Source organism: Lepus europaeus, chromosome 18 (assembly GCF_033115175.1).
Source record: "Lepus europaeus isolate LE1 chromosome 18, mLepTim1.pri, whole genome shotgun sequence".
Taxonomy (NCBI): Eukaryota; Metazoa; Chordata; class Mammalia; order Lagomorpha; family Leporidae; genus Lepus; species Lepus europaeus.
The window spans coordinates 62953160-62977735 of record NC_084844.1 but is presented as its reverse complement, the minus strand read 5'-3'; the positions used below and the strand labels follow the sequence as shown (position 1 = coordinate 62977735).

At 69.0% G+C, this 24576-nt stretch overlaps 2 protein-coding genes across 4 annotated transcripts; one reads left to right on the top strand and one right to left on the bottom strand.

The window, feature by feature from the left end:
• The first annotated feature begins 358 nt into the window (after positions 1-358).
• On the top strand, positions 359-10757 carry FLII (FLII actin remodeling protein). 2 transcript variants are annotated; one of them, XM_062175579.1, is made up of 30 exons: positions 359-441; positions 1692-1802; positions 1917-1988; positions 2837-2917; positions 3225-3310; positions 3448-3609; positions 3722-3825; positions 4117-4292; positions 4408-4565; positions 4810-4894; positions 5042-5189; positions 5360-5493; positions 5589-5801; positions 5879-6058; positions 6516-6598; positions 6712-6786; positions 6947-7030; positions 7110-7281; positions 7597-7701; positions 7782-7973; positions 8085-8273; positions 8652-8791; positions 9008-9218; positions 9292-9446; positions 9535-9595; positions 9690-9818; positions 9915-10021; positions 10105-10210; positions 10292-10357; positions 10443-10757. In XM_062175579.1, exons 1-30 carry the CDS (start codon positions 379-381, stop codon positions 10569-10571), a joined length of 3777 nt encoding a protein of 1258 aa, XP_062031563.1. In that variant the 5' UTR covers positions 359-378; the 3' UTR covers positions 10572-10757. The 2 variants fall into 2 exon arrangements, with proteins under 2 accessions (XP_062031563.1, XP_062031562.1); XM_062175578.1 differs by having other exon boundaries at positions 5357-5493.
• LLGL1 (LLGL scribble cell polarity complex component 1) lies at positions 10720-24440 on the bottom strand. 2 transcript variants are annotated; one of them, XM_062175580.1, is made up of 22 exons: positions 24325-24440; positions 21555-21652; positions 19644-19725; positions 19418-19548; positions 18484-18642; positions 18242-18404; positions 18028-18163; positions 17883-17937; positions 17578-17732; positions 17275-17498; positions 17014-17081; positions 16226-16379; positions 16045-16149; positions 15390-15682; positions 14988-15135; positions 14703-14856; positions 13041-13336; positions 12284-12548; positions 12073-12187; positions 11877-11983; positions 11559-11679; positions 10720-11486 (listed from the first exon to the last, which is right to left on the bottom strand). In XM_062175580.1, exons 1-22 carry the CDS (start codon positions 24403-24405, stop codon positions 11408-11410), a joined length of 3189 nt encoding a protein of 1062 aa, XP_062031564.1. In that variant the 5' UTR covers positions 24406-24440; the 3' UTR covers positions 10720-11407. The 2 variants fall into 2 exon arrangements, with proteins under 2 accessions (XP_062031564.1, XP_062031565.1); XM_062175581.1 differs by having other exon boundaries at positions 18028-18160.
• Positions 24441-24576: the final 136 nt, after the last annotated feature.

The following is a 24576-nucleotide window of genomic DNA, read 5'->3' as shown; positions in this document are numbered from 1 at the left end:
AACCACCTGCCACGCACTGAGCACCTGCTGCGTGCTGCGTGCTGCGAGCCGCACGTGCGCGCGTGGTCACTCGCTGCCGGCCAGCACCTTGGTAGGGTGAGGAAGGTGGGGCCGCCCCGGCTCCGCACGGAGACCGCCGGGGACCCCTCGTGCGCGGACGCAGAGTGCGAGGTCCCCAGAGCACAAGGCCCCGGGCCCCGGCGAGGTCCCCAGAGCGCAAGGCCCAGGGCCCCGGCGAGGTCCCCAGAGCGCGAGGCCCGAGGTGCCGGCGGCGGCGGGCGCGGGCGGGTTAACGGGGCGGAGCCGGCGCTGGCCCAGCCCGCGGCTCCCGAGCCGCCCCCAGCGCCCGGCAGGCCCGGCAGCGAGAGCGGCGCCGCCATGGAGGCCACCGGGGTGCTGCCGTTCGTGCGCGGCGTGGACCTCAGCGGCAACGACTTCAAGGTGAGCGGCGAGCCGGGCTCGGCGCGGGCACCACCTCGCCCGCCGCCGGCCACACTGCGGGCGGCGGCCGGGGCTCTGCGGGCCTCCCCACCCCAACCCGCAGCCGGCACCCCGGGCCTCCGCCCAGCGTCCCCCCGCGGGAAGGCCGAGCCCGAGCGGCGCGGGCCCAGGCCGGGGGAGGGCGCGGGCGCTGCGGGCCTGCGCACCGCCTCCCCGGGGTCTCACGCCCCAGCCCGCCGCTGACTCAGGGCCGCCGCTGCCTTGGCTGCCCAAGGGCGGGCCCGGAGGCGGCTCATCACCGCCCTGCGCTCCATCCTGTGTGGTCTTGGGCAAGTCACTTCCCCTCTCCCGGCCTGGGCTTTTCGCATCCGGAGAAGGGACTCGAGTCGCTCCCTGCGAGTGTAGACTTGCGGTCTGGACGCTCTGGCTGGGGGGAGGTTCTCAATATGGGTTGGGGCGGCCAGAGCCAGAGCCAGGTGGGCGGGGCTTCCGGCCGGTGATGGGCAACCTCTGGCCTGTCCACTTAGGCATCTCAGGGTGTGGGGCGGAGGCCAGCAAGCTCCTGTCCAGCCTGTGTTGTCCACATCTTTGCCGTTCCTCGTCCCGGCCTCCCCCATCCCCACTTGGGGTCTCCACGCTTATCCCCTGGGCTTGGGCGGGTCTGAGTCACCAGCTGGGAATGTGGCCGGTGGGGGGAGGGGCACAGCCACGGGGCACTGGCTGCAGCCGCTGCCCCAGACTTGGCCACGAGGGCTGGGGTCGGAGGGGTGGGGGGTGTTGGAAGAGAACGCGGGGAAGGAAGGAGGTGGCACCCACTCGGGCAGGGTTGGGAGAGGGGGCCACAGGGCAGGGCGACCTTGCTAGGAGTGGCCAGGGTGCTGAGGGTACGGGGTGGGGGTAGGGGTCTCGCAGCCCAGGCAGGACCAGAGTGTGGGGCCCAGCGATTTGAGCTGAGCTCACCACACAATGGGGGGGCCCCAGGATATCTTCATTTTGCTCGGCCCCTCCTGGGGCCCAAGGGCAGTAGCAGAGACCCTCTTAGGCCTCTGCTCTGGCCCCTGGAGCCTCAACTGGTAGGGGAGGGGTTTGGGCCGGTAGGGAGGGCTCCCCTGGAGGGGGCGGGGCCTGTGGGGAGGATCTTGTGGCTGTTGAGAGTTGGCTGTGTGGCCTCCCTCAAATGCGCCCACGGGCAAGAGGGAGCCCTCTCCCAGACCAGCCTCAGCACACCCTCACCCTCACCCCCACCCCAGGGTGGCTACTTCCCTGAGAATGTCAAGTCCATGACAAGCCTACGATGGCTGAAGCTGAACCGCACAGGCCTCTGCTACCTGCCCGAGGAGCTGGCCGCCCTGCAGAAGCTGGTGAGGAGGGGGTGGGGTCTTGGGAGAGGGGGCGGGGTGTTGGGAGAGGGGCGGGGCCTGTGGGGATACCCCCGCCCCACCCCGCTGAGCCTCCACTGCCCCGTCCTGGCGCAGGAGCACCTGTCCGTGAGCCACAACAACCTCACCACGCTTCACGGGGAGCTGTCCAGCCTGCCCTCTCTGCGGGTGAGTGCGGTGGGGTGCTGGACCCCAGGCGGGGGGCCGGGCTGGCTTCTCTGCCCAGCTCCGGCTCCGGGCTCTGGGGCCCTTTGTCGTGGGTGGATGTGGCCCGGTCCCTGTGGGTGGGGACAGCTCCACAGGTGCCAGGCATGCCGAGTGGACGTCCACGTCCCCCCACGCCTGACGGTGTCACAGACGAGGACACGGCCACAGGCGCAGGTCGCTCGCCCAAGGCCACGCAGCTGGACAGCCGAAGAGCTGGAGTTGGGGGGGCGGGTTCGGCCGGTGGGCGCTCTGCCCCTGCTGGATGGGAGACCGCTGGCCAGGCCCTCGGAGCCTCAGGGAGGTGGCCCTGGCCCCGGCTGGAGCCTCGGTCCTGGGGACTCCCCTGGAGCCAAGCCGGGCTCTGCCACTCCCAGCTGTGTGGCCCAAGACAAGTCCTTTCTGCAGATGGGGTGGCTGGGAGGGCCAGTGGGGACCCCATGGGCAGCCGCCTGGCACTGTGGTCACATGTCCCCCACTCTGTCCCCAGCCTTAGAGAGAGAAGCATTTCCGGTCAGCCCACGCTGCCCTTTCTTCACTCCAGCCCCCTCCATCTGCCCTAGCACCCTCACTCCAAACCACACCCCATCTTCCTGAATGAACAGGAGGGGTGTCTGATCAGAAACACCTGGGGTTTCCATGCTGGGCTCTGGGGCACATTTGGGCTTTGAAGTGTGAATAGGAGCTCACCGCAGGGTGGGGGTTATAGAGCAGAGACAGGGCAGGCCCGAAGGGGCCCACCTCTGCCTCTGCCTCTTCCCGGGGCGGGGGGTGGAAGCCAGGAAGCAGGGACTCTCGTGGTCTACCCACAGGCCATCGTGGCTCGAGCCAACCAGCTGAAGAACTCCGGGGTCCCTGACGACATCTTCAAGTTGGAGGACCTTTCCGTCCTGGTCAGTGGCTGCCCGCCCAGCTGCCCCTGCCAGCCTCTTGGTCCAGTCCCCACCCATCGCGGTGGTCCCTGGGCCCACTGTTACCCCAGTTTACAGACGGGAAGACTGAGGCCGAAGCGGGCCTTGCCCGAGGTCACGCCTGGAGTCGCAGCCCTAGCCCAAGTGCTCCTCCGCCCAAGGCCCCGGGCCCTTTGGCCCTGAGACCCCCTCATGCCCTCGCTCTCAGTGCCTTACCTCGTCCCCAAGGTTGGCAGAAGCAGGGTGGGGGTGGGGACGCCCCGACCTGGGATTTGCCCCATCTCCCCAGGACCTGAGCCACAACCAGCTGACCGAGTGCCCGCGGGAGCTGGAGAACGCCAGGAACATGCTGGTGCTCAACCTCAGCCACAACAGGTGCCTGGCCAGCCCCCGCGTGCAGTGCCGGGGGGCGGGGGGGGGGGGGCTGGGGCTGGGGCCGGGGCTGGCCCGGGGCTGGGCGTGAGTGGCCCGGCCCGACGACTCAGGCAGCGCCGCCCCCGCCCCGCCCACAGCATCGACACCATCCCCAACCAGCTGTTCATCAACCTCACGGACCTGCTGTACCTGGACCTCAGTGAGAACCGGCTGGAGAGCCTGCCCCCGCAGATGCGCCGCCTGGTGCACCTGCAGACGCTGGTGCTCAATGGAAACCCGCTGCTGCACGCACAGCTCCGGTGGGCGCCCGGCTCCCTCCCCTCCCCAGCCCCACCTCCTGTCCCCTAGGGTACACGGTGGGGGGGTGCCCCGGCCCTGACCGCCCGCCCGTGTCACCCACCCCTCCCCCAGGCAGCTCCCGGCCATGACAGCCCTGCAGACGCTGCACCTGCGCAACACCCAGCGCACCCAGAGCAACCTGCCCACCAGCCTGGAGGGCCTGAGCAACCTCGCAGGTGACCCCCGCGCCTCCTCCCGTGCTCAGACCCCGCGCCCCCCCCCCCCCCACCGGGAAAAGGGCACCTTTGCGTTGGGATCACATCTGTCCATCCATCACGGCCCTGGGGCCACCAGCAGCAGGTGCAGGCCCTTGGTGACCCACTCAGCCTTAATGGCTTTGTCCAGAGAGAAACAGTTTGGAATGGTTGTCCCTAGCCTACAGCGACACAGCCCGGGCTGGCCACCCGGTACCTACTGTGTGGCCCCCAGCTCATGCTCTCCTTTCCCCTACCCCGCCCCCTGCCCAGACGTGGACCTGTCGTGCAACGACCTGACCAGGGTGCCCGAGTGCCTGTACACCCTGCCCAGCCTACGCCGCCTCAACCTTAGCAGCAACCAGATCCCGGAGCTGTCCCTGTGCATCGACCAGTGGGTGCACCTGGAGACCCTGAACCTGTCCCGAAACCAGCTCACCTCCCTGCCCGTGCGTCTGGGCCTGGGGCCGCGCGGGAGGGCGAAGGGGAGGGAGACGTTGGGCTGCTGGGCCCCAGCCTGGCCTTGACCGCTCACCTCCCGCCGCTACCCTGCGCCCCCTGCAGTCGGCCATCTGCAAGCTGACCAAGCTGAAGAAGCTGTACCTGAACTCCAACAAGCTGGACTTCGATGGGCTGCCCTCCAGCATCGGCAAGCTGAGCAGCCTGGAGGAGTTCATGGCCACCAACAACAACCTGGAGCTGATCCCGGAGAGCCTCTGCAGGTGCTGCGCCGGGAGGGGTGGGGCCTGCTGGGGGCGGGGCTGCACCGGGGGCGGGGCCCGAGGCTGCTCCCACCTTCTATGGGGTCACGGTGCCCGCAAACTTGGGCTTCTGGCGCTGAGATGGCCCTCAGGCAGAGAGCAGAGACCCCTGCCCTGCCCTCCCTGCCCGTCGATCCTTCCTCACCCCACCCCGCCCCGCGTCCGAGCCTCCTTCCCAAGGCCCCGGCCAGCCGTGTCCTCCCAGGTGCCCGAAGCTGCGGAAGCTGGTCCTGAACAAGAACCGCCTGGTGACCCTCCCGGAGGCCATCCACTTCCTCACGGAGATCCAGGTGGGGGCGCCGGGCGGAGGCCACCTTGCACAAGGCCCCCCGCCCGCCCAGGGGTGGGCAGACGGAAGCCGGGGCCTGGGTGTGGTGCGGCCGGGAGAGTGGACCCCAGGCAAGGCTGCAGCTCGGCTCCCTGTGCCCTGCGCCCAGGTCCTGGACGTGCGCGAGAACCCCAGCCTGGTGATGCCGCCCAAGCCGGCCGACCGAGCCGCCGAGTGCTACAACATCGACTTCTCGCTGCAGAACCAGCTGCGGCTGGCGGGCGCCTCCCCTGCCACGGTGGCCGCGGCCGCAGCCGGTGAGTGGGGGGGGGGGGGTTGGAGGGTCGGGGGGCACCCTGGCCTTTGGGAAGCAGGGGGTTGCTAACGAACGCTGGGATGGCGCTCTGGGGCCCCTGCTTGGCTGGATGCCAGAGGGGGTGAGGCCCAGTCCGCCCCCAGGTGCTCACCCCGCCCCTGCCTCTAGCAGGGAGCGGGCCCAAGGATCCCCTGGCTCGCAAGATGCGGCTCCGGAGACGCAAGGACTCGGCCCAGGATGACCAGGCTAAGCAGGTGTTGAAGGGCATGTCGGACGTGGCCCAGGAGAAGAACAAGAAACAGGAGGTGAGCGGGGGGGCCCTGAGGTGTGGACAGCTGGGGGGCGGCCATCCCCAGGGGCCCTGACCACCCTGACGCCCGCCCCCCGCCCCCCTCCCCAGGAGAGCGCGGAGGCGCGGACCTCGGCGGCCAAGGCGCGGCGCTGGGACCAGGGCCTGGAGAAGCCGCGCCTGGACTACTCGGAGTTCTTCACAGAGGACGTGGGCCAGCTGCCCGGGCTGACCGTCTGGCAGATCGAGAACTTCGTGCCGGTGCTGGTGGAGGAGGCCTTCCACGGCAAGTTCTACGAAGCCGACTGCTACATCGTGCTCAAGGTGGGGCTCCCGCGGCCCCGCCCTGGGGGGGGGAGGGCCAGCCGGGGAGGCTGACCCAGCTGTGCCTCGGCTCCCAGACCTTCCTGGACGACAGCGGCTCCCTGAACTGGGAGATCTACTACTGGATCGGCGGGGAGGCCACGCTGGACAAGAAGGCTTGCTCTGCCATCCACGCCGTCAACCTGCGCAACTGCCTGGGCGCCGAGTGCCGCACCGTGCGGGAGGAGATGGGGGAGGAGAGCGAGGAGTTCCTGCAGGTGCCGGGCCCCCGCCGGCCGGCGCGGAGGGGAGGCCCCGGGGCCGGGGGAGCGGGCGCCCATGCAAGCTGGACCCAGGGACTGAGCAGGGAGCAGGGAGGCCGGGTTGAAGGGGTGTGGCCAGGAGAGAGATGGGGAACCAGGACCAATAGCGGCTGGGGGTGGGGCCGCAAGGGGCGGAGTCTGGCATACACTGAGCCTCGCCCACTTGGCTGCACACACCCCCATGCCCCAAGATATCCCCACATCCCAGTGCCGCCCCCGCCCTGGTAGGCTCAAAATGAACGCACGCGCGGTGTTCGTACCCCGACCCTCCGCGGTGTTTATGGATTTTTAGCATCACCCGGGGTCTGTGACCCCCGCACGCAGCTCGGTCCCTTGGCCCCCGACAGGTGGCATTGGGCAGGGGAGGGGGCAGCCCCGTAATGGGGAAACCGTCCCGCTGCCGTTCGCACAGGTTTTTGACAAGGACATCTCCTACATCGAGGGTGGCACGGCCAGCGGCTTCTACACCGTGGAGGACACGCACTACGTCACCAGGTGAGGAGGGGCTGCGCAGTGGGCGGCGCCGACTGCCACCTGCCATCGGCCAGCTGGGAAGGGTTGGCAGGCCCCCTGCCCGCTTGGTGAGCCACCCCTCGCCCGGCCCCCAGGATGTACCGCGTGTACGGGAAGAAAAATGTCAAGTTGGAGCCTGTGCCGCTCAAAGGGACCTCCCTGGACCCCAGGTGAGCCCCTGGCGTGCGAGGCCACGGCGCTGGCCCTCCTAGCCACCCTGGGGGGGGGGGGGTAGCAGGCCGGTAAGGAGGGAGGGGCTTGCTTTTCCCTGGGGGCAGGCACGCATCGACCCCTGCCGCAGCTCCCGCCCACCCACCCCTTCCTCCCCAGGTTCGTTTTCCTACTGGACCACGGGCTGGACATCTACGTGTGGCGGGGGACGCAGGCCACGCTGAGCAGCACCACCAAGGCCAGGTACGGGGCCGTTGTGGGGGAGGGGCGCTTTGTGCAGAGGGAAGTTGCCTGCCTCACTAAGGAGTTTGGGCCCCCTCAGGCTGTTCGCAGAGAAAATTAACAAAAATGAGCGCAAAGGCAAGGCAGAAATCACGCTGCTGGTGCAGGGCCAGGAGCCCCCCGAGTTCTGGGAGGTGCTGGGCGGGGAGCCCTCGGAGATCAAGAAGCACGTGCCCGACGACTTCTGGCCACCCCAGCCCAAGCTGTACAAGGTGAGCGGAGGGGTGGTCCTGATGCACTTGCTGGATGGGGAGCAGCCGCGAGAGGGCGCCACCTAGTGGAGGAAGCAGCCTGCCAAGACCCGGAGGCTCCAGTCCGGGAGTCCAGCCATTGGGGGAATAGAGATGAAGGCTCTCCCTGTCTCTCTCTCGCTCTCGCTCTCGCTCTTCCTCTCAAATAAATGCATGCATCTTTAACCTCCCCTAGAGCAACCGTGGGGTGGAGGCGGGAGCAGTGAGCCACCCTGCGGGCGAGGCTTCTGTCCCCAGACCCTGTCCCCACCCCCACCGTGGGCGTCTCTTCCGCAGGTGGGCCTGGGCCTGGGCTACTTGGAGCTGCCCCAGATCAACTACAGGCTCTCGGTGGAGCATAAGCAGCGGCCCAAGGTGGAGCTGATGCCGGGGATGCGGCTGGTGAGGTGCCCAGGGGCAGCGGGTGGGGCCGGGCTCCTCGCCCCGGCCGCGGGCCCTGACGGCCAGCCTCCGGCCCACAGCTGCAGAGCCTGCTGGACACGCGCTGCGTGTACATCCTGGACTGCTGGTCCGACGTGTTCATCTGGCTCGGCCGCAAGTCCCCGCGCCTGGTGCGCGCCGCCGCCCTCAAGCTGGGCCAGGAGCTGTGCGGCATGCTGCACCGGCCGCGCCACGCCACGGTCAGCCGCAGCCTGGAGGGCACCGAGGCACAGGTGCGCCCCGCGCTGCGCTGGGCCCAGACCCCCGGCCCCCCCAGACCGTAACCCTGCCCTTGCCCTCAGGCGCGAGCCCCCGCCCACGGCCGCCCGCCCCCGCCCCCGCAGGTCTTCAAGGCCAAGTTCAAGAACTGGGACGACGTGCTGACGGTGGACTACACGCGCAACGCCGAGGCCGTGCTGCAGGGCCCGGGGCTGTCCGGGAAGGTGAAGCGCGACGCCGACAAGACAGACCAGATGAAGGCCGACCTCACGGCGCTCTTCCTGCCGCGCCAGCCGCCCATGCCGCTGGCCGAGGTGGGTGCCGCGGCTGCCGGGCGGGGCGGGGCCTGGGAGGGGCGGGCCTGGGCTCTGCCCTGCCCTGGGGGCGGGGCCTGGAGGGGCAGGGTCACGGCTCTGTTCAGCCCTGGGGGGCGGGGCCTGGGCTCTGCTCTGCCCTGGGGGCAGGGCCGCGCGGCTGTCGGGCGGGGCCGGGAGGGGCGGGGCCGGGGAGGGACCACGGTTCCGCTCAGTCCTGGGGGGCGGGGCCTGGACGCCAATCAGCCCTGGGGGGCGGGGCTGTGCGGCTGTCTGGCGGGGCCTGGCTCTGTTCTGACCTGGGGGCGTAGCCTAGGAGGAGTGGGGGGGGCGGCCTGGCCCTTATTAGACCTGGGCGCGGGTCTGTGCCGCGAGCAGGCAGAGCAGCTGATGGAAGAGTGGAACGAGGACCTGGACGGCATGGAGGGCTTCGTGCTGGAGGGCAAGAAGTTCGCGCGGCTGCCCGAGGAGGAGTTCGGCCACTTCTACACGCAAGACTGCTACGTGTTCCTCTGCAGGTGCCGCCCCGGCTCTCCCGGGACCCTCTGGCAGCGTCCGCTCCCCACCCTGCCCCTCCCCGGGACCCTTCGGGACCCTTCGGGACCCTCCCCGGGACCCTCCCCGGGACCCTCTGGCAGCGTCCGCTCCCCACCCTGCCCCTCCCCGGGACCCTCCGGCAGCGTCCACTCACCACCTTGTCCCCCCCCCACCTCCCCCGCCGCCTCCCCCCGCAGGTACTGGGTACCCGTGGAGTACGAGGAGGACAAGAAGGCAGACCCGGAGGAGGAGGGGGAGGAGAAGGCGGCGGAGGAGCAGCCGCCGGAGGAGGACTTCCAGTGCACCGTGTACTTCTGGCAGGGCCGCGAGGCCTCCAACATGGGCTGGCTCACCTTCACCTTCAGCCTGCAGAAGAAGTTCGAGAGCCTGTTCCCCGGCAAGCTGGAGGTGGGCAGCCCGCCGCTGGGGAGTGGGGGGCCGGGAGGGCCGTGGGGCGCCGCCCTGACCCTGCCCTCCGCAGGTGGTGCGCATGACGCAGCAGCAGGAGAACCCCAAGTTCCTGGCCCACTTCAAGAGGAAGTTCATCATCCACCGCGGCAAACGGAAGGCGGCGCAGGGCGCCCCGCAGCCAAGCCTGTACCAGATCCGCACCAATGGCAGCGCCCTCTGCACGCGGTGCCTGGCGGGGGCGGGCGGGGAGGGGCGGGGGAGCCCCCAACCACCCGACCCCTCGCTGACGCGCCCCACGCCCCTCCCCTCGCAGGTGCATCCAGATCCACACGGACTCCAGCCTGCTCAACTCCGAGTTCTGCTTCATCCTCAAGGTGGGGGTGTGGGCGGAGCCAGGTGGGGGGAGGGGGCGGGGGCGAGGCTGGGGCCAGGCCTGAGCCGCCCGGCCGCCTGGGCTCCACTCTCCAGGTCCCCTTTGAGAGCGAGGACAACCAAGGGATTGTGTACGCCTGGGTGGGCCGGGCGTCTGACCCGGACGAGGCCAAGCTGGCGGAAGACATCCTCAACACCATGTTCGACGCCGCCTACAGCAAGCAGGTGCGCGGGGCGGGGCAGGGACAGGTGGAGGGGCAGGTGCATGGAGACGGGGCGGGTAGGGGGGGGGGGCGGGCGGGACTGACACCCTCCCTGCAGGTCATCAACGAGGGGGAGGAGCCCGAGAACTTCTTCTGGGTGGGCATCGGGGCCCAGAAGCCCTACGACGATGACGCCGAGTACATGAAGCACACGCGGCTCTTCCGGTGAGCACAGGGCTGTGCCCCTGCCCTGCCCCCAGACGGCCCCTGCCCCTGCTCACTCCTCGCGGCCCTGCCCTGCCCCGCAGGTGCTCCAACGACAAGGGCTACTTCGCCGTGACGGAGAAGTGCTCCGACTTCTGCCAGGACGACCTGGCCGACGACGACATCATGTTGCTGGACAACGGCCGGGAGGTGAGGCCCCGCCCCTCCCGCCCCCTGCGTCTCTGAGGGCCGGCCGTGAGTGCGGCACTGCAGCGCCTGCTGTCCCCCTAGGTCTACATGTGGGTGGGCACCCAGACCAGCCAGGTGGAGATCAAACTGAGCCTGAAGGCCTGCCAGGTGAGCTGGGGCCGGGCGGGCCGGGGACTGGGGCGGGCTGGCGGCCCCATGCAGCCCCGCGCCCACCTCCTCCCCTCCCCCCCAGGTATACATCCAGCACTTGCGCTCCAAGGAGCAGCCCCGGCGCCTGCGCCTGGTCCGCAAGGGCAACGAACAGCACGCCTTCACCCGCTGCTTCCACGCCTGGAGCACCTTCCGCCAGGCCCCGGCCTAGGCCCGCGCCGGTCCGGGTGAGGAAGGGCCGGCGGCAGCCCCTGCTCCTGTCCCGAGTCTGGGTCCCAGCAGCACACAGCCCCGCAGGTGTCCTGGGAGAGCAGACTCCCCCCCTCCCCCGGGGATAAAGCACAGGTGGTTGTTCTCTAAGAGATAGTAAATGCTTTTATTTTCAATATTAAAAAAATCAGTATTTTTTAATACTAAAACCACTAATTTTAACAAAATGACAGAAAAAGATCCCCCCAAGGTACAATCTACAGGGCCCGCCCCTGACTCCCCGCACACACACACATACACGCACACACCTGACCGGGCCTCAGCGGTCCCAGGTTCGCACGCACGCATAGGGCTGGCCCAGGAGCAAGTACCAAAATAGTTTCAGAAATGACCGTGGAGGCCAGCACAGGCGTTAGAAAAATACTCTGCGGAGGGAGGGGGGCGGGGAGGTGGCCCAGTGCACCCCGGTGCCACCCCAGGCTGCCTGGCTCGGGGCCCACTCCAGCCCCAGGTTAGCAGGTGCGGGTCTGTGTTAGGGAATGGGGAGGGGCCAGCAGGAGGCGGGCAGCCCTGTGCGCTGGCCCACGCAGGACAGCGGCAGTGACCTCAGCACCAGCAAGGAGGTGCCGGCTACCGTCCATGCCCAGCGCAGACCCCCACGGGCAGGGCCGAGCCAGGCTGGCTCCGCTGGCGGGACCCTCGCTCGTCGGCCGGGCCCCATCCCCCACACACCTGTGAGTCCAAGGGTGGCCTGCGCTGCCTTCCTGACCCTCCGCTATGAAAATCACTGCGAGGCCCCAGGGAGGCGGGGGGCGCTGGGCAGGGCCCCGCGGCCCCTCACTTGATCAGGATGGCGCAGGCGTGGGCCTCGTCCCCCGACAGGTTCCTCAGGTTCTTCTCCGCCTCCTCGGGAGAGCTGGGGGCGCAGTGGTGGTCAGAGGGGGGATAGGGGTGGGGGGCGGGGGGCAGGGAGGGGCAGTGGCCTCACCCCAGGAACTCCTTCACATCGTCCACCGTGACGTCCCCTGTGGTGTCCAGTGTCGTGTCCGCGCTGGTGGCTGAGTCCAGAGACATGGGTGACAGTGTGGCCTCGGGCGGCTCGGGGGTGTCTGCAAGGAGCCCAGTGATCACCCACCCAGGGCCCTCAGCGCCCCCACTCCCCTGGGGGCCAGGTGCAGACCCAGTGCAGCCCACAGGGGACGTGGCCAGGCAGGCACCCCCCCCCCCCCCCCCCCGCCAGCCTCAGTGGCTCAGCTGCTGGTCCCGGCTCCCCAGCCAGGGCCACCCCCATCCCACAGTCCCTCACCAGCTCCCTGGCTGTGGGCAGGATCAGGGCTTCCCTCGCAGCTCTGGGGGACCAGGATGATGCCTGGGGTCCCGTTGGCCTGGCTCAGTTTGGGCGACTCCTGCAGCCTGTGGGCGTAGACGGGGCCACAGTGGGCACAGCCAGCAGGTGCCCCAGGTGGCAGGGGAGCCCCGGCCCTCCCGACACCCACACACACCTGGCCCGGCGAGCATCTCGGGGCCAGCTGATGTCCAGCGAGCACAGCGGCTCGGTGATGTTGCGGGCACTCAGGGAGAAGCGTTCAAACTCGGACGGGGAGATCAGGTAGAAGCCTGGGCGGGCGGGAGAGCAGGAGTGAGGGGGCGTCAGGAGACCGGCGGCAGCCGCAGCCCCGGGCCAGCCCCAGCCCCCATTCCCGCAGGCCTCACCCTGGCCGTGCCGAGTGAACACACAGGAGGCGATGCCGCTGATGTCCTCTTTGCGGATGCACGCGTAGTGCACCTGGGGCCGCAGGCCGGGCACTGAGAACACGTGCACGTCCCCCAGGTTGGTGAGGCAGGCCAGGCACGTCTCGGCATAGTCCTCGCAGGCCACGCTTGCAAACGTGGCCAGGGCCACCTTGCGCACGCGGCAGCCCTCGTGGGCCGTCAGCTTGAACTTGGTCTTGGCGCTCACCTTGGGCAGCGTGAACACCTGGCGGCGGGCAGGCAGCCCATGAGCATGGAGCTGGCCGGGCCCAGGGCCCTCACCCTGCTGCCTGTGCACCTGGGATGGACAGACACATGGACACACACTCCTCCCCCAGTGCAGAGATCCCAGACTCTGGCCAGCACCCCCCCAATCTGAGGTCACTCCAGCCTCGCGGTGTGGGTCTCAAGGTGGTGTCTGGTACCCCCCCACACACACCCTGACTTCCGGGAGGAGAGGGAGGAGGGGGCTGGGGGTGCACACTCCTCCCCCAGTGCAGAGATCCCAGACTCTGGCCAGCACCCCCCCAATCTGGGGTCACTCCAGCCTCGCGGTGTGGGTCTCAAGGGGGTGTCTGGTACCCCCCACACACACCCTGACTTCCGGGAGGAGAGGGAGGAGGGGGCTGGGGGTGCCTGCCGGCTGGTGGCATTCCCATAAGCAGGTTCTTGGGGCCTGGGGAACGTGGGCAGGGCAGGGCTCCGAGGACCCGCTCACCTTGAACTGCTCCTCGGAGGCGATGAGCACGGCGTGGCCCCCCTGCATGTCGGGCGCCTGCGCCAGGTCCCGAGAGGCCTCGTAGGGCTCGGGCAGTGGGCGGCCGCGCCCATCCAGCACGGCGATGGCCACCACGGGCGCCCGGTGCATCAGCTGCACCTCCTTGCCCAGCACGGCTTCCACCGCCCGCTCGGGCCGCTTCTCTCCGCCCGCCGAGGCTGCCGGCACCTCCAGCGCGTAGGCAAACACAGAGCCCGAGTTGGTGCCTGCCCACATGGTGGGCCCGTGGTGGGCCGCTGTGGAGACGGGGGTGCCGTGAGAGAGCGCGCCACTTCCGGCACCTGGGCGCGGCTGCCATCTGCAAACCCCACACAGCACCCTGCCCCCTCCAGCCCCATCCCGCAGCATCCTTGGCGCCCGCTCAGCAAATCCAGCCCTTGCCCTCCATCCTCATCCCGCAGGCCACCCCAGCCCCTGCTGCACCCCCACCCACAGTGGGCAGACAGAGCCTCTTGACCACAGAAAACCCCAGGCCGCCCGTCGGCCCTGCTCTGGCTGTGCCAGCCGAGCACCACACACACTCCTTGGTGGACACGCGGAGCAGGATGGCAGGGGCCAGGGAAGGTGTGGAACCCACCACACAGCACCCTGACCCACTGCCGGACCTAAGCAACCACCCCAGGGAAGCCAGCCCTGAGGTGCCAGGTGCCAGCCTCGGCCACTATGCACGGGAGTCAAAACCCAATGCCTGGGGCCGGCACTGTGGTGTAGCAGGTAAAGCCGCTGCCCGCAGCACCGGCATCCCATGTGGTCACCAGTTCGAGTCCCAGTTGCTCCACTTCCGATCCAGCTCCCTGCCAATGCGCCTGGGAAGGCAGCAGAAAATGGCCAAGTGCTTGGGCCCCTACACCCACATGGGAGACTTGGAAGAAGCTCCTGGCTCCTGGCTTCAGCCTGGCCCAGCCCTGTCATGGCCATTTGGGAAGTGAACCAGTGGATGGACGATCCCTTTGTCTATCTCTCCCTTTGAAAAAAAAACAAAAAAAACAAAAACTGTGACCTGCTTCAGCCACATTTAGAGGGTAGGAAAATCTATCGGACAAAGGCCTGTGACAAATACCTGACACCAGACAGTGGCCCCTGGACAGAGCCTGTGCCAAGACGTGGGTGAGGCAGGCAGTGTGGGCGTCGGGACGCGTGTCAGACACGGGCTAGAGCACTCCTGCCCGGGCTCTCACCTCAAACACCACAGTGAAACCAAACGGCCCAGTGTGGGGTGCAAGGGGCTCACCGGCGGCACGGGGCCATCAGCCAGGAGCACGGGGCAGCTGCGTGCCTTCTCCATTTTAAAATCCTCCACAGCACGAGTCAAAAGCTAATCAAGGAAGCACCTCCCTGGGCCCTCAAGCCACCCTGCCCTCCGTCCAGCTGTGGGCGGGCAGTACCCTACGCGGCCGACCACAGGGCCTTGGCACTGGCCGCTGCCTCTCACCGCTGTTCCCCAGAACGCTGGGCCCCCTTCTCTTTGTTGCCTACCCAGCTCCAAGTCCCCCCGCAGAGGGACGTGCAGGTGGCCACCAGGGCACCGTGACACTCGACATTCTGGAACCCTGGAGGCACAGTCCCCTTGCCCCCCAGCCCCCACTGCCACCCCGGCCTCACCATCTCGCAGGAACGTGTCGGCGAAGTAGAGGCAGCGCACCACGCCCGAGAGGGAGTCGTCGGCCGAGCGGGGCTCGATGCGGCGCTGCACGGGCGTCATCTCCACGTCGTGGGGGCAGGCCTGCTCCGCCAGCTGTGCGTTGGCCTCCTGCAGCTGCAGGCGGAGCAGGCCCTGAAGCCTCAGGGCGCCTGCCCACCACCCTCCATCCCACCCCGTCCACCCCAAGGGCTGAGGGCTGCTGCGAGGGGACGGGTGGGGGGGGAGTGGGGCGGCGCCCAGCCCACCTTGCTGTTGGCAGTGGCAGCCCGCTTCTTGCCCGAGACACGGCTCTTGCGGATGCGCCGGAAAGACTGGCGCAGCGACTTCTTGAGTGACTTCACGCGTGACAGCGGCCCCTCCATGGCCAGGGAGTCGTTGGGGTGAAGGGTGCACCTAGGGCCAGGCAGGGGCCGTTCACACCCTGGCCTCCTGGGGAGCCACCCCAGGCCCAGGCACGCAGGGGCCGGGGCAGGGAGCGAGGCCTGTCCCCCACTGCCCCACGGGCATCCTTCACGGAGAGGCCAGGCCACTGCTTACGGCGCACAGAGGGCTTCCAAAGGCTCCTTTGCCACGCTCACCCAACTGCAGCAGGGGAAACTGAGGCCCAGACCCCCGCCCCCGTGAGGGCGCCCGCCCCACCCACCCACCTGGCCAGCACAGGAGTCTTGCGCTGGTAGTCAAAGAGGCCGAAGCCGTGGCTGGTGCCGAAGGCCACGAGGCTCCACTCGGTATGCAGCGTGACGGCGGTGACGGCGGCGGGGGGCAGGCACTGCACCAGCACCCGGGGCTGGAAGCCGGCAGGCCAGGGCAGGGGCCCCGTGCGCGGGCTCAGCCGCTCGTGCCCCTTCCACGTGAAGCCCTCGCGGTCCTGCAGCAGGTCCACGCTGGCCACGCCCACCGCCTGCTCCGACGGCGTGTCGCTGAGCTCCAGCACGAGCACCTACGGCCATGGCCGGGATGGGGGAGGGGTCAGCACGGCACCTGTGCCCGGGACTGTCCCCAGGCCAGCGCTTCACTGAGTGCGACTGTATACCACGGCCCTGCTGAGCACCAAGGACCGCCCTACAGCACCCACCCCCACCAGGGCCTTGTCTCCCGGTTAGTGATGAGCACATACTGAGCACCTGCTGTATAGAGTGCCAGGAGCACCACACTGACCAAATCCCACAGGTGCCTCCCCCTCAGAGCCTTTCTGACACCAAGGATTCCTGTCCCTGGCCCCAGCCAGAGGTCCCACCCGGAGCCCCCATGCCTGCCTCTCCCCTAGACCCTTCGATCCCGCCCAGGGGACGTCCGGCTTACCTGGCCCGCGGTGCCGGCCACCACCATCTGGCCCGTGTACTTGCAGAGCGCAACCTTCTGCACGCCGAGCCGGGGATCGTCGCTGTAGGGGTCGAAGCAGCCCACCTGGGGGATGACGGGAGGGGTGACGACACCCGACAGAGCAGCAGGGGTGCCCCGAGGCCAGGGGGAGGGGGAGCACCTTGCGGAAGGGCGGCCAGTCGTCCTCGGGCGCCTGGGCCAGGCTATCGGCGTGCTCGCAGTCCGTCTGGAAGAGGCCGGCCGTGCTCAGCTTGTACAGCGGCCGCAGTGCCACCCCCGACGCGTCCCAGAACCGCACGGTGCCGTCCTCGTGGCTGCGGGAGGGCAGAGGTCAGCACGACCCCAGTCCCTGGGGGCCTGCACACCCCACCCCACTGTGGCCGATCCTTGAGCACCTGCTTCGCGAGTCCAACACCACACAGAGCAAGAGGGGTGAGCACCCGCACACACCCAGAGCCCACTACATGCCAGGTGGAGCACAGGACACCCCAGCAGGAAGAGGGGGAGGGCCCACGGCAAAGGCCTGGAGGGAGGGCCCAGCAAGGACCCTGAACCCACGGGCCCATGCCGGCAGCCAGGTATCTTGCACGGGGGAGCCCACGCTGTCAAGGCCTGAGGGTCCCAGCAGGCCGAGGGCGAGGGGCGGGGCAGGAAGCGGCCTTGAGTCATCGGGCACGTCAGCTTGGGCTCTCCAGTGCCTGCCCCGGGCAGCCCGGCGTGGGCAAGCCCAGATTTTCCGGTCCCAGGGCAGGCGCGAGGGAAGGTGGGGCCCTGGGGTTGCTGGCGCCCAGGTCCAGGCAAAAAGGCAAAGCAGGGAGAGGCCTTGAGCAGGGTCCCGGGAGGTTCCAGTCCTATCCACAGAGGACTGGGGGCGGGCCTGGGTCACTGGGGATGGCCTCTCGCGCACTCTAGGTGCACAGGCTCAATGGCCGGCATGCGCACACCTACCCAGTGAGCAGGAGCCCTCGCTGCGCCGGCTCCTGGGCCAGGTTCCGGCCCCCGGTGATGGGCCAGCTCTGGGAGAGGGCGGCAGAGGCAGGGGCACGAGATCAGGACACAGTCCCCACCCCCCATCACCACCAAAGCACGACATCCCACACCGGCTGCTCAGGGCGCCCTGGTACACCTGCCCCATTCCCACCCCAGACCAGCCCCAGCACGACCCTCCCTCCCCGAGACCCTGGCCGTGCACGACCCCGTGGCACGCACCAGGGCACTGGAGGCGGGCTGGGGGCTCTGCTGCTCGCCGGCGCTCACGAGGCGGGCCCAGAGCTTGGCCGGGACACTGGCTACGTGGGCGGAGCAGGTGATGGCGGACGAGTGCAGCGGGGCCAGGTACGGGGCGGGCACGACCGGCCAGCCGGGCGTTTGCAGGTCCAGCACCACCAGCTCCTCCTCCAGCAGCACGGCCAGGGCCTGGGGGTCGTCGAAGTCTGTGGGACAGGGAGGCCGGGTGAGTGTGGCCGCGGGGCGTCAGGGGAGGCGCAGGGCGGGGCGGGGCGCGGCACACACCATCCTGGGGCTTGGTGCCGTGCACCGTGAAGAAGTCGATGACGCGCGAGGTGAAGTCCAGCGTCACCAGCGTCTCGGCCCGCAGCACGCTGACGCAGTGGCGGTCGCCATAGCTGGCGCGCGGCATGCCCCCGCTGAAGATGGTGAAGTGGCCCCTGCAGTGGTCGGGAGCCACACGATCAGGAGCCGTCTGGGCCCGGACATGGACTGCACGGCCCCGGGGAGGCTGCCATCTCCATGTACCCCCCACACACACCCCACACCAGGCATCCCAGACCTTGGGGGCGCCCCCCCCCCCCGCCTACCCAGATCCACAGCTCCGCCACAGGATCTTGTTGATGGCCTTGCACGGGAAGGGGCCTGCAAAGGTGACACTTCGTCAGCCTCCCAGGCCTGCTCTGCCGCCCGGGGGAAGGCCATCACTCAGAACGCCCCCACCCCGGTACTCACCGTAGGGCGTAGTGGCCAAGGTGGGCTGCAGCGTAACGGCGCCGCCAGTGTCCGCGGCCCAGACAGCATAGCTGCCGTCGCTGTGCGAGCTGACGACGGTGCCGCCGCCACGCCCCCAGCACAGACTTTCCAGCTGCTGGGGGTGCGAGACAGGCGTGAGCTCCTGCGGGCACACACGGGGCCGGGCTGGGGCATGCGCGCCTCCCCCACATACCTGGTTCCCCAGGAAGAGATGGTCCACACACCGTGCAGCCTGGTTCCAGATGACCAGCAGGCCCCGGCTGTAGCCGATGAGGATCTTGGCGGGGTCCCCAGGGTGTCCCTGCAGCGACTCCACGGGGCCGAGCGCTTTCCCGCACCGGTAGTCCTCCGGCACGCTGCAGGGAGCGCTCAGGTGAGCCGGCACAGCTTCCGGCCCCCAGGGGGAACCGGGAGACCCACCTGCCTGCCTCTCACCTGCGCAGAATCTCGTCGGGACCCAGGGTCTGCCCCTCGAGCAGTGTCAGGGTGGGTACATCCAGGAAGAAGACGCTGCCACCCTCGGTGCCCAAGGCCGCCGTGTCGCTAGCAGCCACCAGCAGGACCACCGTGATTCGGGTGAGGCTGGGCGGAGGACTGCAGTGGTGGGAGGGGTGGGGAGGTGAGGGCAGGCCTGTCCACCTGCCAGGGAAGGCTGTGACGGGGGCTGGGCCGCCCCTGTCCGCTCATTATAGGCGCCCTCCTTACTGCCTGGGGCCTACTTATAGGGCGGGCCGGCACCCCAGGAAGGCCCCGGTGTGGTGTAATTAGCCTGCTCAATTATTCATCAGGAGAGGAATAAAAATAGGTTCCCTGGGTCTCACAGACAGGTCCGGGCCCCTCCCGTCCAGCGGGAGGCCAGGCAGTCCAAGCCCAGACCTGGAACCTCAGGCAGGCCTATGGATGGGACCCCATTGCAGGAGGACCCCGGTGGAAGGTCAGGGCTCCCCACTCCAGGCAGGGCTGCGGAAGGAGAGGCCCCCTATACTTTTACCCCAGGGTCAGGCTTGGGCCATCCCATGGGCCCCCGGGACCCTGCTCGACCCCAAACCAGCCTTTTGTCTATGGGCAGAAGGCTCCTCGCCCACTCCCAACCCAAGTGGCCAGGGGAGCTTTGCCCCAACCGCCTGACGTCCCCGCCACGGCACGGAGGCAGGGCCGGCCCTCAGGCCTGGGCACTTCCTGGCGCTCGCAGCTGGTGCGGCTCTGGCGGTCGGGGAGCAGAGCCTGCCTCTCGCCTGCGGTTCAACAGCAACCTCCCTTCTGGCCCGACACGTCCATGGAGCACACACTCTGGGGCCAGGCCGGGCTCAGGGCGCCTCGGACCCACACCACAGTCCCCGGGACTGCCCTCGGCCCAGCACTCCGGTACCTGGCGCCGTCGAAGCCGGGCCGGCTGGGCGGCTGGAAGCTGAGCGCCTCCTCCAGGTGGGCGCAGCCATCACGGGGGGCGATCTCCCAGAGATGCAGGCTGCTGTCGTCCAGCAGGCTCAGGAGGCGGCCCTGGGGGACCAGAGACCGAAACTGGGCTGGCCTGGGGGGGGCAAGGTGGGGTGGGCCTGAGGGTGGGGGCTACAGAGGTGGGGGCAGAGGCTCACCTGGCCCGGCAGAAAGTGCATCTGGGTGACAGTGGCTGTGTCGCGGTGCAGGCCTGTGAACTCCACGCCGGGCGCACCGTAGCTGAGAGTGACGGTCAAGGGCAAAACCCAGCAGGCACAGACCAGGGAGCATCCTAGGCCTTCTCTTCTTAGGAGCCCGCCCACCAAGGTCCTCCGAAGGCCTAGTGGGCCCCCCGCCGAAGCAGCTCCCATCCTGTTCCCCCAAGGGATCCCCAAGCTCCACTAGTGGGACCTTCACCTCCTCATCTGTACAATGGGCCCATGACTCCCACTTGCTCTGGCTGCTGGCCCAGGCGTGGCGCACGGCCGGCAGCGGCTCCACTCCATCTCAGCCGCGGGTGTGCTGTGTGGGCTCTGAGAGACGCGTGGTGCAGGCCGGGGGTGCAGGGCCAGGCCCGGGGAGGAAGCCCAAGGGCAGAGGAGTCCAGGCTGCCTCTCCCTGCAGCTGCAGGCCAAACTCCAGGGCAGGGAGCCAAGAGGAAGGGGCGAAGCCCCAGGCGGCCCACTAGGCAGACTACAGACAGCGCCTTGGAGGGATCCGGTGACTCCGAAGTGCCCGCCCGAGGAGGGCTTTAGGGAGGGGTCAGCAACGTTGCCCCAGCAACAAGGCAGAAGCTGTTGCCTGGAGTTGGAGCCTGGCAGGGTACACAGAGGAGGGGACAAAAGAGGGAACAGGAGCAGCTGGGCGGGAGTCAGGGTCGCCAAGGAGACCGGCCGCCTCGCAGGGGGAGGGGCGGCTCCTGGGGCCCCGGGCCAGCCCCTGCAGCCTCAGTTTGCCTCCGGCAAGGGCTCCAGGCTACGCTAGCTGCAGCGGGAGGAGAGGAGGCCCAGAGAGCCAGGGTTCCAGCCTCATCTCTGAGGGCGTCTCTGCATCTGTACCCCAGGTTCTCTGTGAGCCTGAGGCACACAACCCAGGAGGGGCAGCTCAGGACCCCCCCTCCCCCCCAGCACCAGGCCCTGGGACAGCCTCTCGGCTGCAGGCAGCTCTCGCCCAAGAGGGTCAGCAGCAGCAGGCCAGGGAGTGGGTGCTCCGGGGCCAGGTGTAGGGTCATAGCAGCCCACGGGAGAAGGGACACCCCAGCCCAGCCACGTGCCCCAGAGCAACCAAGGAGCTGGCAACACACAGGCCCCGACGCCCACCCTGGCCTGGCCAGCACCAGCAGCCCCGGGCTGAGACCCTTCTACCCCACGCCCTCCCCTTTCCAGGCACTGCCCGGTTTTCTGCCAATGAACATCCACAAGTAGGTAAATGAGGCCAAGGGGCACGGGTGAGCACCCTCCTGAGACCCCGCACCTCGGTCTGCCTGAGGGCCGCTGGGGTGGGCTTCTCCAGGGCAGGCAAGGAGGCATTCAACAGCCGGCCACCGCCCCCCCAACCCTGCCCCCAGCCCGGGCCCTGCTGGGAAAATGCAGGCTTTGTGCAGCTCACACAACCCATTGTGCGGCTGCCAGGATCCAGGTGGGGGCCCTGCTGTGTCCGCCATGCCCAGCCTGGCACTGCCCCCAGCCCCCTCCCTGAACACACGCGTCTTCACACTCGCCCACGTGTGTGCGCCCACTCACCAGGGCCCCCCGATCCACCTGCCACCCTCAACAGGTACCACAGCCCAGCCCCACAGCTCACAGCTGCTGGGATGGTGGCAGGGTTGCCTAGGTAACCAGCTGACTGAAGCAGTGAGGGACAGCTGTGGCCACTGTAAACTGACCCCGCCCCCCATCACCCTGTCTCCCTACGCGTCTACAGAGTTGCTCCAGGCCCCAGGCCACGCCAGCCTGCTCCAGGACCCCAGCACTCGGCTACAGCGCCTTCGCCCTTGCTCCCGAGCTGGGCCCCGCAGGGCTGGGTGGTCCCAAACAGGCTCCAGCCCACCTCCGGGCCACGGGGGATACATCTTGACAGCCCCAGACCGGGTGCCGATGGCCATGATGCGGAGTTCGGGGTCGAAGGCCAGGGCGCTGGGCTGGTTGGGGAAGCCATGCTCCACAGTCTGCGAGAGAGGGGACGCACGCTCAGGCCCCAGGTGGCCGCCGGGCTCAGCCACCGACACACCGGGGCCCAGAGCCAGGCTCACCTGCTCCTCGTGCCCCAAGGCCTTCCAGTCGGTGGATTGGGGGGGGGGGGGTTGGGAGCACCATGCTACATGACTTTGCTGCGTGCACGGCCCCAAGGCCCACCCCCCTCAAGCCCTGGTTCCCTCAGTGCCCCCCCCCCACGCCGACTGCACAAAAAGCTCCAGCAACAAGCAGACAGTGCCAGGCTTTCGGGGTGCACAAGGACCCCACCTGCCCTATGGGGGGGCTTTGCACCCCGGTCCCAGAGGCACAGAGCTCCCCAAACATGCCTCGCGAGGAGGTCAGAGGTCAAGGGCTAATACCTGGATTCCCTCCAGCGACAGGAAGACAGACGCAGAGAGGTAGCTTCCTGTCCAGCCCCTAAAGGCACTGAGGGTGGTGTCCAGGGCCGGTGCGGTGTGACCCCCCCGCCCCCGCCTGCCAGGCCTTCTTCCATATGTCCTCCCAGGAGGGCCTTGCCAGTGTACCTGGGCCCACAGTGCACCTGCAGGGTGTGTGGGCCACCAGTGCCTCCAGACCACCAGGCTAAGGAAGCTACGCATTTGCAAGAAGCCCCATGCCCAGGGAGTCATTCTGCGGCCTGCCTCCCCAGCCTCGGCCTGTCCAGGTAGGGCCAGAGTCTACCGGGCAGCCGGCCTGGCCACACCTGAGCCAGTTCACAGCACCATGCCAGCCTCACTTTCCCATCTGGGCACAGCCACCTGAGAACAGAGCCACCCATGGGGCTGGAGAGCCACAGTGGGGAGGGGGGCTGCCCGTTCCCACCAGCACCGCCCTGGGTGGACCCGACCTGGTCAAGTGTCCAGCAGGCGGGGCACCTCACACACAGCGCCCCCCTCACACACACACTGGGCTCCCCACCTGACAGAGGAGGAGGGAGACACAAGGTGAGGTCATGCACGTGGCACCTGCTGCCCTCACACCCACCCACTGGAACCACTACTCGGCAGAAGCCCCTCCCCTGCTCAGGACCCCCTTGGGCTCCCAATTCCCTCCCTTCCCCCACCTGGCTCTTCCCACTCTCCTCCCAGCGCACCTGACTCCAAGGCCCACTGCCCCGAACTCCCCACATCTCAGGAGCCCTCGGATCCCTGCGCCCCACCCAGGCCCCCTGTGCACACCCCCCACACCTGGCCCTGCCTCAATTCCCACCCAGCACTGTCCACCGTCCAAGCTACTCAGACTTTGTGGCTTCTCTCCCCCGACTCCCACTAGCACATCAGTCCCCCGAGATCTCTACGAAGTCACTGTCCCTTTTGGTCACTGCTGCGTGCCAGCACCTGGGAGCCCCAAGTGAGTAAGGGCTCAGTATTAAAGACTGAGCGCACGTTCCACACATGTGAACCCAGAGCCTGGAGTCCGTGCTCACCCCCGGCCCCCAAACTCAGGCCCGGGCCCCTTCTCTGGGAGCACTGGCCAGTCCCTTCCACGGCCAGGCCACTTCCCCGAGACCACGCGCCTGCCACTCATCACCACCCAGGGGAGGCTGAACCTCACCCCCGGCTGACTCAGGCCCCACTGGGGAAGTACCCGCTCCAGCCTCACATTGTGGGTCTCTCTCCCTATGGGGCTCACCCTCACAGCCCTGTGGCACGGAACAGGTGCCCACCACCCAGGCAGGAGCCCTGAGCCCCAGCCTCCCTCCTGGGCCCTCTAAGTTCCCCCTCCCACAGAGCCCTGCCTGTCCCAGCCGGGGGCAGCTCAGGACCACAGCAGCCCCTCGGAAAATCCCCGCCTTGCCCTGCCCTGCCCTGCCTGCCCCTGTCCCAGACTGTGAGTCCAGGAGACGTGCCCGGAGGCGCACCCAGGCATGGTGCCTCAGTTTCCCTAGCAATGAAACGGGGGTGGGGGGGCGGCCAATGCTCCTTCCTGCTGTGGGCTCCGGCTCCCTATGCCCCATTTCACAGCTAGGCAAACTGAGGCACCCCGGCTCCAAGTGCAGCTACCTGCACAGCCAGGCGATGGCCCCTGGACTCCCGGGACTCCCGCAGGACAGAGCGAAACGGGGGAGCGGGAAGGGGGTGTGTGCGTAGGGACGCATCACCAGACGGACTTCCCAGCCGCACCGCCAAGATCTGCCTCCACCCCTCACCCCTCCCGCAGGCCTGGGTGTGAAAGCAAAACAAGAACTCGGGGTCTCCGAGCAGGGGCACGGAGGGGGTCCCGCGGAGAGCCCACAAAGGCAGAGAGCCCGGCAGGGGGACGGGAGGCGGGGAAACAGCCGGAGACACACGGACCAAGGCGGAGACGCCCCCCGCCCCCCAGCACGCACGCACCGACGGAGGCCAGGGAGACGGTGCAGGGCGGCGCGGAAGGGGCCGAGACCCCCGAGACCCCCACGGAGACGCGCAGAGCCGGGGCCGGCCAGGCCCGCAGGGAGCCCGGGAGGCGGGCGCGCGAAGTCGGCGGGACCCAGCCCCAGCCAAGCGTCCGAGGGCGGAGCAGCGGCAGGACGCGAGGCCAGGGGCCCGCCGAGGGGGCGCCGGCCGCGCGCCCCCTCCCCCGCCGGGCCCGACGTGGCTCCGACCCCGGCCCCCCGGCCCGCCCCTCGCCGCCTCAGCGCGGGCCGCCGCCGCCGCCGCCGCACCTTGTGGAAGGCGAAGAGTTCCTGCTTGAGCTTCTCGCGCTGCGGGTCGGCGCCCTGACGCCGGAACCGAAACTTCATCATCTTGCGCCCGGCTGCCGGCGCCGCCGCCGCCGCCCCGCAGGATGCGCCGCGCGGCCCCGCCGGTCCTGAGGCGCGGGCGGGGCGCCAGGCGGCCCGGGCGCGGGCCCGCGGGGCGGGGCTTGCGGGGGGTGGGCCCTCGGCGCGACGGACGCGCCGCCCGACCAATGGCCG

Bases quoted from the DNA above. Each gene is read 5' to 3' on its own strand.
- FLII (XM_062175578.1), top strand. From the start codon at position 379: ATGGAGGCCACCGGGGTGCTGCCGTTCGTGCGCGGCGTGGACCTCAGC. The intron at 6,059-6,515 runs GTGCCGGGCCCC...CCGTTCGCACAG, and splicing joins AGAGCGAGGAGTTCCTGCAG to GTTTTTGACAAGGACATCTC. The intron at 8,274-8,651 runs GTGGGTGCCGCG...TGCCGCGAGCAG, and splicing joins CGCCCATGCCGCTGGCCGAG to GCAGAGCAGCTGATGGAAGA.
- LLGL1 (XM_062175580.1), bottom strand. From the start codon at position 24,405: ATGATGAAGTTTCGGTTCCGGCGTCAGGGCGCCGACCCGCAGCGCGAG. The intron at 19,726-21,554 runs GTATCCCCCGTG...CGTCACTCTCAG, and splicing joins CGGTCTGGGGCTGTCAAGAT to CTACGGTGCGCCCGGCGTGG. The intron at 16,150-16,225 runs GTGCTCCCCCTC...GTCATCCCCCAG, and splicing joins ACTGGCCGCCCTTCCGCAAG to GTGGGCTGCTTCGACCCCTA.